At 34.7% G+C, this 10,350-nt stretch overlaps 1 protein-coding gene across 2 annotated transcripts; it reads right to left on the bottom strand.

Annotated features, from left to right (window-relative positions):
- Window positions 1-106: 106 nt before the first annotated feature.
- Window positions 107-6,910, bottom strand: LOC113106895 (peroxisomal NADH pyrophosphatase NUDT12-like). 2 transcript variants are annotated; one of them, XM_026268912.1, is made up of 7 exons: window positions 6,812-6,910; window positions 5,602-5,815; window positions 3,943-4,436; window positions 3,655-3,822; window positions 3,469-3,582; window positions 1,439-1,638; window positions 107-369 (listed from the first exon to the last, which is right to left on the bottom strand). In XM_026268912.1, exons 2-7 carry the CDS (start codon window positions 5,790-5,792, stop codon window positions 259-261), a joined length of 1,278 nt encoding a protein of 425 aa, XP_026124697.1. In that variant the 5' UTR covers window positions 5,793-5,815; window positions 6,812-6,910; the 3' UTR covers window positions 107-258. The 2 variants fall into 2 exon arrangements, with proteins under 2 accessions (XP_026124697.1, XP_026124696.1); XM_026268911.1 differs by having other exon boundaries at window positions 5,602-5,846; window positions 6,812-6,904.
- Window positions 6,911-10,350: the final 3,440 nt, after the last annotated feature.

Below are 10,350 nucleotides of genomic sequence, written 5' to 3' on the forward strand. Positions count from 1 at the left end.
ATCATGATGACTAGAGAACACAACACATTCAATTCAAGTTTATTTGTTTAGCCTTTTTCACAATGCATAAGAGATTCAGAGAAAATATTTGTTTCAACATTACAATCAGGAAATATTATACTGTTATTAGTCAGAGATGAGCATGTCAAAGTAATCTAATTAGAGTTATATTACTGCATTATCTTCTATAATTCACACAGAAGATGTGATTAACACGTCTTCTCGTTTGGACCATGAAAGAAGGATTTTAACCCTGGTTCAGAGGTTTGCGTTACAGCCGATCCAGTGTTTGAGCAGATAGTGGGCGATGGCTTGTCTGGGCGGCATGACGAACACGGCCTGTTTGTCTTTCACAAGAGCATCCATCACCTGAGAAGCAGAGAAACACAGTTACAACTCTGTTCAGGGAATAGTTCGGCCTAGAAATGTGCTGTGAATGTGCTTAGGATCATCAGAGATCAGGATCAGTTTGTTTCTTCAGTGAACATCTGGAGAAGACTAAACCTGAAACACATCCAGCATTAAGATGATTTTAACTCAAACACATAGAGTCTATAATCTATAATAACACTTCCTCCAGTGAAGAAGTGCATCTGCTGTTGTCTCTCACAGATTAGTTTAGATCTGTTTAAACGCTGCTTGATCTGTGCAGATTTCTCTCCTGATTCAGACCAGAACACTTTTTCCTTTCATTAATCTATTTTATAGTAGGTACTAAAAAATAGTTACACTTCAGATTAAGTACCTTAAGAAAAAAAATTACCTTGTTGAATGCAATATTAAATCCCAGTGACTTTTAAGCATAAAATAATGCATTCTTTAGTTAATATGCTTTCATTCTGTGAAAAATTTTTATTTTATTACTATTTTCCACCCAATGGCATGATTTTCTGAGGTTTGGTTGATGGAGCAAATACAAATAAAAATCAGCTTGGCATGTAGTATATCTAAAATAATTCACATTTTGTGTTGTTATTGTTTTTGTTTGTTTTTGCTTAAATAACAGTGGTATTTTAAATAGTTTGTATTTTAAATCATAAATATCCTTTACAGAAACTAAAAACAATAAAATTAAAACAAACAATTCAATTAATTGTTTTTGTGTGCCGAGAGTTGACCTGTTTTATTAATATATGACTGATAAATATGCATCAAAATAATTTTATAAGTAGTGTATTCTATTCATTGCTATAGAAATAAGTATAAATAAACTGTAAAAAAAATATATATATATATATTATATATATTCAAAGTTTAACATAAACCAGTTACCAATGCAACTTTTCATATTTTGTTAAGTGTAACTTGATATACTAAAATAATTCAAGATACAAATGACAAATGATGTCAACAAACTAGCATTTAAAACTTTAAAATCCTGAAAATGAATGCATGAACGTTTTTTTCTTAAACAGACACCCAAGGGATAATATCTCACCTGTTGCCGGGTGAACCAGCGTGCCTCTTCGATCTCGTTCTGGTCTACTTTGATGTCCGTCGTCACGGCGACGCAGTGGCAGCCAATCATCAGGCAGGAGGGCATAGGCCACGCCTGAGAAGACAGGTACTGCACGGATCCCACCTGAACACCGCTCTCCTCCTGCACCTCCCTCCTCACCGCCGCCTCCAGCGTCTCCCCTGAGCATCACACGCTCCTCATCAATCACCGCAGACAGCGATCCAACCATATCATTAATATCACCATATTATCAAAGTCACAGGGCCATAAGAAACAATACGTCTTCCTGGCAAAAAGTATAGTTTTTAAAATATATTTGTGACCCTCGACCACAAAATCAGTCATAAATTAATATCATAATGTTTTTCGGCAAAGAAGAAAATTTTATTTTTATTTTGATCAATAGGTGGCGCTGTTATCAAATATATCTGGTGTGTTCTGTGTGAGGAGATACTGGCACACACAAGGTTTGTTGTTAATATGCCAAAGCTTTGCAGAGATACAGCCTCAGATGCAGTTTGGCAAGTTTCCTGCAAATTCATTTATGCGCAAAACGAAAACCATTTTGTATATTAACATGAAATCCACACATTCTTGCCAGCAACGTCAGAAGATGACCTGAGCCAAATTTGGTGAAGATTGGACCAACATTCTAGGAGGAGTTCCAAAAAGTAGGTTTTCAACATTCAATATAATGGCGGACAGGAAGTTTGGCTAAATATAGTAAAATTTGGTTTAACTATAGGAAAATTTGTATCTATGTTCTTGGCATGATCCAATTAATATATAGAGACCATTGCAATAAGCTCATTTAGAAAACGTTATTAGCATTTTTCGAAATTGTGCTATAACTTTTGCCCTCAAACTTTTTAAATACTATCAGGGCATGGTGTCAAAGACACATACTAAATTTCGTAAAGATACGTCAATGCTTTTGTAAAATATAGCATTTTACAACAAAATTCAAATTTGGTATAGTTTGACTCTTTCATGCTTCACCAAATCTAAAGAGACCAGTTATGTTATTTTTGGCTAAAGCATTCAGAAGTTATACGTTTTCATATCTCCTGACCACTAGGTGGTGCTGTGCTGAAATGCAGCACGTACCCTCAGGACATAATTGTGATGACATGGACCAAGTTTAGTGTGAATACGATAAAGCTTTGAGGAGATACAGCCTTGTGTCTATTTTCACAAGCGCTATGTAAAATCTGTTTGCGTGTTTTTCGAAAACGGTTTGAGAAATCGACTTGAATTTCATAACTTTGTGTTGGGATGGTCCGAAGATGACCTGGTTAAAATTTCATGAAAATCAGAGCACTGGTTTAGGAAGAGTTCGAAAAAGTAGTTTTTTCTTTAGAAAATTAAAAATGGCGGAAATATTTTCAAGTCGAATCGTCTATAGCCAAGAAATCAGAGGAAAAAATAGTTCGAAAAATAACAAACATGAGAGAAACTTTGGACAAGTGGTGGCGCTAGAGAGTTTGAGATAGAGACTCCAAATTTGCGGTGGTTAGTGTTGAGACTGTCCTCTATCAGTGAGCCAAATTTCACAACTTTCCCATAACTGATTTTATGGAATCAAGAGCGGAAGAGTAAATGGAAGAATAATAATAATAAGTAATCTAACAGGTACAATAGGTGCCATCTTTTTCAAGTGTAAAAACTTGAAAAGTATTTTATTTTCACTACTGTAGTGTAAAGCAAAAATAATATACCTATGAAATGTTAATTGTCTTTTTTTTTTTACAGTGCAATTGTTTAACGATATATGGCTATCATTGTAGTTATTTTTATATTGATTTGTTCGGCTTTCTAAACAAATTAAATCTGTGATCAATTTAAAATGCATTAGATTGAAGAACTGAACTTTAAAATGTACAAAATACAATTTCTTTCAAATTCTTAATATATATCGTATCATGGACTTCATATCGCGATATTATCGTATCGTGTGATTTGGAGATTGTTGCATCTCACTCAAGCACCGCGGCTTCATTATCAGATACCTGGCTCCACGAAGCCGGCGAGGCATGAGAACATTCCCGGAGGGAAGATCTTCTTACGTCCCAGCATGCACTGCTTCCCGTCGGGGTGGAGCACCAGCATGATGACCACAGGATCTGAGGAGCACACAGACTGTGAAACATCCCTCTTCTGAGCTCCAGCACAGCCGTAATGGAGCAGTTACTTGCCGACTCTGGGGTAACAGGTGTTATGGACGCCCTGGAGACTCCTGCAGCCTGCTCTCAAACAGGTCCTCTTGTAGCCGGCCTCCTCTACTTTGGTGTCGCTGCCGCAGGTCGGGCAGAAGCGGTAACGGCTGTGCCATGCCAGGACTGATCGGGCCTGAGCCACCACACCTGATGGGGAAATTACAATAATATACCGTTTCATACGTTGTTTTTTTGAAAACAAGACAAAATCTAATCATGTTAGCCAATAAACTGTGATATAAAGTGAGAAATGAATAATCAGCCCACCAGCGTCATCGTCGCTCAGCCTCAGGAGTCCGGGCATGGCTTCCTGAAGGAAGAAGCTGCCGGGATCTTTATCCTGGAGGAGTTGAGACGGATCGTCTTCCGTGCTGAGAGCGAACCACGCCGGCTGCCCATCGTCCTGCTTCTCCACTCCTAAGAAGACCTCCAGGGTCCGGCTGCCGGTCAGCAGCTCCTGCACCGCGGTGGATCTGAGCTTGCACAGCTCTATCTGCTCCTCACGCTCGGCTCCGGAGCGCACCAGAGGACTGAGAGCGTGGAAGAGCAGGAACACCGTCTCTGGAGAAGCCCTTCTGGACGCCAGCCACTCGCCGTCACTGCGTCTGTCGCTCATGCGGTCCAGGATCTCTCTGTTGAAGTGAATGTCCGGCTCCTGTGTGTCTGTGCCGGTCAGCAGACGGGCGATGTGTGTGTGACCCCAGAACACAGCCACGTCTCGAGCCGTCTGACCCGAGCGGTTAGTGACCCTCGTATCACATCTGATGCAGGACGACACAATGAACGTGCTGGAGTGATAACATAACCTAACTCACACTTATATATGTGTGTGACCCAGGAGCACAAAACCAGTCATTATACGGTCAATTCTGTGAAATTGAGATTTATGCATCGTCTGAAAGCTGAATAAATCATCTCTCCAGTGATGTCTGGTTTGTGAGGAGGAAGATATTTGAAAATCTGGAATCTGAGGGAGCAAAAAAATCTAAATATTGAGAAAATCATCTTTAAAGTTGTTCAGATGAAGTTCTTAGCAATGCATATTACTAATCAAACATTAAGTTCTGATATATTTAAGGTAGGATATTTACTAAATATCTTCATGAACATGATCTTTACTTAATATCTAATGATTTTTGCCATAAAAGAGAAATGTATAATTATGACTCATACAATGTATTGTTGTCTATTTCTACTGTTTTTATGACTTCTGCTATTTGATCATAAATACAGCAAAAAAAATTAATAAAATTTGTGACAATTATTAAAGTAACAGTTTTCTATTTAAATTTACTTTAAAATATAATATATTCATGTGATGCAAAGCTGAATTTCCAGCATCAAATAAACACTTTTTTATTAAATATATATACTAAATAAAAAAAAAAAAAAAAATATATATATATATATATATATATATATATATATATATATATATATATATATATATATATATATATATAAATTATATACTAATAAATCATTTTATTTAATTTTATATTTATATTTCTAATATTTCATACTACTAAAAAGTAAATAACTGTATTATTATTATTATAATTTTATATGTATAATTAGATAATTAAATTGAATATTTATAATATTTAATAATAATAAAAAGTACATAATTGTATTATTATTATATTTTTATAATTATATAATTAAATGTTATATTTATAATATGTCATACTTATAAATGCAATAATAAATGTATTCAAACAAATAGGATTTATTGATTTATGAATGGCAAATATCATTATCTATGGTTAGTTTATGGAGTTTATTAACACGATCACAGAAGTCTGAGCGGTTTCATTTCTGTCTGACTGATAAATATGATCCCGTTACGCTTGACTGAATGAATAATGAGTGATGATGTGAAGCAGGAGTCGAGAGGGTCATCGAGAGCGGTCAGATGTGTCTCACCCGCTGGTCAGCAGGACTCTGGCCGCCTCGTAGTGTCCGTTCCTGGCGGTCAGCATCAGAGCGGTCCAGCCCTGCTCTCCTCGCTCGTCCAGCAGCTCTCTGGACTGAGACAGCATGAGCGAGAGAGTCTCGTCGTCTCCTCCAGACGCAGCGTCCAGAAACCTCTGCAGCAGCTCTCCTCTCACACTCATCACTCATCCACCGCCTTCAGACTCTAAACACCGCGGGAATATTACGCCTATATACTGGAGACACACACACACACATACACACACACTTATATATATATATCTACATGTGTGTGTGTGTACATGACCGGTCAAGAGGCTGGTGTCAGTGAGACTTGTAATGTTTTTAAAGACGTCTCCTCAGCTCATCAAGGCTGAATTTATTTGATAAAAAAAATAAAATAAAATACAGTAATCTTGCAAAATGTTATTACAATATAAAATATTGGTTTCTATTTAGATATCAGTTAAAGTGTAATTTATTTCTGTGATGCTCCGCTGTATTTTCAGCATCATTCCTCCAGTCTTCAGTGTCACATGATCTTCAGAAATCATAGAATCCTGAAAAAAAGTATCAGAGCAGAACAGTTCCAGCACTGATGATAAATAATAATTAAACATCATATTATTCTGATTTCTGAAGATCATGTGACACTGAAGACTGGAGGAATGATGCTGAAAATACAGCGGAGCATCACAGAAATACATTACACTTTAACACAGATTCACACAGAAAACAGATGATTTACATAAGAATAATATTTCACAATATTTTTAAAAAAATTCTGTATTTTTTATCAAATAAATGTAGCCTTAATGAGCAGAAGAGACTTCTGTAAAAACCATTCAAAATCATTCCAGAGCAGTTTATATGTGTACATATAAATATTATTAATTTGTATAATTATAATGCATTAGCTTTGCTGTAATTCACTTGTTATCATGAAGAATCACATATAAACAAACTTTAAAGTAGCTCCACATCAACATTATTCTTTATAGTTTGTAATAACACATTTTTCTCTCTAACATAAACATATTCATATCAGCCCTGATTAGTAAAAAGTTTCAATAATAGTCTTTTATTAATAATAATTATGTAATTTATTACAGGCTTTCATTCACATTAAAACATATGACTATAGTATTTACGTTTGCATTTTATTTTTAATTAAACCGGTCAGATAAATAGAATTACTCACCAGAAGAACTGTTCGTGGATTTCTTTGCTTCGGGTTGAAGTTCAAAGCGTTATTTCGATGTTTTGTAACGCGTCTGTATGTCGCGCGTTTATGACGCACCGACGCACGTTTTCTGCGCAAGCGCGACACCTGGCGGAGAGAAGCGGCATTACAACAGCGCGGATGGAGTGAGTTGATTTCTCTCATCATCTTAAAAACATTATAATCCACATATCAAACATGATTTTTACTGAAAAATTATTTCATTTTACAAAATCATTTTTTTATTCACTTCTCGTGTGAGAAATGGAAAAGAAAAACAGCCCTCATGCACACATTTACACTTTTTATAGACTTCACTTTCTGTTGTTTCAGAGTTTATATCTTTACTACTAATTTAAACCATGGAAATATACATAATATCTATATTAAATATTTCTGGTTTTAATGCTGTTCTTTCTGTGAATCCTAAAAAAATAACATGCATCAGTTTCTACAAAAATATTGTGCAGCACATCTGTGTTCAACATTAATAATAATCAGAGATGTTTCTTGAGCAGTAAATCATCATATTATCATGATTTCTGAAGATCATGTGACACTGAAGACTGGAGGAATGATGCTGAAAATACAGCGGAGCATCAATGTAGCACTGTATCAGTGTGTCATCAATGGATGCTCTGCAGTGAATGGGTGCCGTCAGACAAAAGATGAAACAAATCCAGCATTAAGAGTTCATAAAGTTAGTATAGACTGAACGGTTTCATCGTAAAGGCTGAGGGAAGTTTTGAGACGCTTGTGTGTGTGTGATTGTGATTAAATGACACACAACAACATTTGCAGAACCTGCAGACTTTCAGAAAGAAACACAAACCCTGCTGCTTTTATTTGTCTGGATGAAACAGGACAGTGAAGAAACACAGTGTGATGATCGTAGGAGGAGGATGGAAATACTTCACTTATAATACTTTATTTCAATATTTACTTTACCCACAATCAAGATTTTAGGTTTAAGTGTTTAAGAGAAATAACTAATTATTATCTGTTGCAGCTGCTCACCTTCTTTCTTCTTAATCACTTTTTATCTGCATTAAAAATGATTAAATTAAAAATGTAAATAGAACAATTATTTATTGGAATAATATTAGCTCTTGAAACGTTAAACAGACTACACACTCGTTTAGATTGTCTTTACTAAAGAAATTAAATGAATTAAAATTATTATTATACAAATGTGTTTCATCTAGACAAGAAGGTTTAACTGTAAATAATGTAAAATAATTATATAACTTAAAAAATGCATGACAAAATTACTAAGAGGAGCTCAAATTCAAAACAGAATGGAACATTTAAAAAGAAAAACTGATTCAAAATATTGTTATATATATTATTATATATCCACGATGAACTCGACAAGGTTCGTGCTGCACTTCATCATCATCATCATCATCATCATCTCTCCTCTGACTCTCTCTACTGCAGGACTGATTTATATTAATATGCATTAACCAATTTAAAACATTGTCCGAGAACATTTCCGTTACCTGAAATAAAATGAAATACTAATTCAGTTTCAACAACAGATATTTTAAACAATATACTTTTATACACAATTATTAAAAATGACAAAACACACCACATAATATACAGACATGTAACTACATGCAAAATACAAAGTAATACAAAAATAAAAATTCAAAATATTAACAAATAGTGAAAATAAAATAGAATTAATAAAATACAAAAATTTTAATAAAAATAAAGAACTAGAGTTTTTCTTAAAAATAAACCAATAAAAGCACAACAAAATTACAAAAACCTTAAGTAAAATTGAAACGAAAATGCAAGATAGAAAAAAACTAAATACAAAAATAAATTATAATAGTATTTTAATCTCAATTTTTACCCACAGAATTCTGATTCAAAATAACATTTAATTATTGTTGGAAACAAAACATGCCCTTCAGGTGAACAAGCTTTTCTCCAGTCACTGTGACAACTAGCCCCGGGCTGATTTCCCATGAGAAGCTCATTATGTCCTTCTATCTGCAAGCGCTTTATTATTCAATCAGACATGCTGCTTTAATGTGACCTGAACCACAAAACCAGTCACAAGGGGCAGATTTTGAAGTTCTTAGCAATGCATATTACTAAACAATAGTGGAGTTTGATATATTTACAATAGGATATTTACAAAATATCTGATTCATCTGTATGTTTCCTCTCTTATGGTTGTAAGTCGAGTGACTTGCATGACGTCAGACGACACACACACACACACACACAGGTTACACACTCCAGTCCGAGTCTGACAAACTCTGTCAAAGCACGTCTGTTCATCAGGACTTACACTACACACAGAACCAGTGTGTGTTCATTCTTCTTCCACATCATGGAAGAAATAAATAAGAGAAAAGAGAAAAGAGCATGAATTATTCATAAGATCAATAATATGCATTAATAACATATATCGGGTGACTTTTAGTTAAAGTAAACTAATGCAGCGCTGTAAATGACGTGGAGTAAAGATAAGCAATAAAACTTTCACAGCATTTAATATATATTTTTATTAAAGTTAGTAAATTAAAATGCAGTTGTTCTTTTTCATGTTAGTTTATGTAGCCTAGATCATGGAACTGATCAGATGTACAGTATACCTTACATGCTTTGGATAAAAGCATCTGCCAAATGCATAAATGTAATTGTGGTTCATGATAAAGTCACAATTCACCCCAAAATAAAACTTCTGATACCATTTACTCCCCCTAGTGTTGAATTTCTTTCTTCTTTTGAACAATGAGTGCAACCAAACAGTTGCCGGTAGCCAGTGACTTCAATAGTATTTTTTTTTTCCTTAGTATGGAATTCAATGGCTACCGTCAACTGTTAGATTCCCAACATTCTTCAAAACATCTTTCATGTTTCACACAAGAAAGAATCTCGTACAGGTTTGGAACAATGTGCGGTTGAGTAAATGAGGATCATTTTTACTTTTGGGTGGATTATTCCTATGCATTGTGTAAATAGTTATCTCTTATTTTTTAAAGTCATAAAGCATAACTGAGAGTCAGAATGCATCTTTCTGCTGCAGATGTGAACTGGGGTTCATCGACACAATATCGTATGTAATTTCATTGAATTAGCTTTGCAATTATGAGCAGTTACATAATTATGATTTATAGATGTCTTAAATTGAGGTCAAACATGATGGTCAATGTGACGAATAAACTGCAAAAGGCTGTGATTTCATTGAATAAACACTAGTGCTGGAGTGCTGTGCTGCTTTGTGTTTTGCCATTACCAGTAAAACGCTTATATTTCTGCCGTTCCGAAAGCGCCACCTGCTGGCAGAGAACGAAAGTGCATTTTTAATAAACCCGTCTGCTGTTTTTGTTCAGACCAATGCAAAAATCCACCTACACACAGAGGTGGATTGTTAAGAAGCACATTTTTAGTTAATTTATGGATAATAATTGTTTAAATTAACATAATAATTAATACTTTTGACTCCATTCCAATCTATTTTCTTAAAAATGGTTTAATGGCTGAAATGTGAAGTA

This window comes from Carassius auratus, chromosome 8 (genome assembly GCF_003368295.1).
Source record: "Carassius auratus strain Wakin chromosome 8, ASM336829v1, whole genome shotgun sequence".
NCBI lineage: Eukaryota > Metazoa > Chordata > Actinopteri > Cypriniformes > Cyprinidae > Carassius > Carassius auratus.

What these genes read in the sequence shown, in the direction of transcription:
- LOC113106895 (XM_026268912.1), bottom strand. Translation starts at nt 5,792, where the DNA reads ATGAGTGTGAGAGGAGAGCTGCTGCAGAGGTTTCTGGACGCTGCGTCT. An exon ending in AGAGTCCTGCTGACCAGCGG is followed by an intron (nt 4,437 to 5,601) that starts GTGAGACACATC and finishes GTCCTGCATCAG; the next exon opens with ATGTGATACGAGGGTCACTA. An exon ending in GCTGGTTCACCCGGCAACAG is followed by an intron (nt 370 to 1,438) that starts GTGAGATATTAT and finishes TCTGCTTCTCAG; the next exon opens with GTGATGGATGCTCTTGTGAA.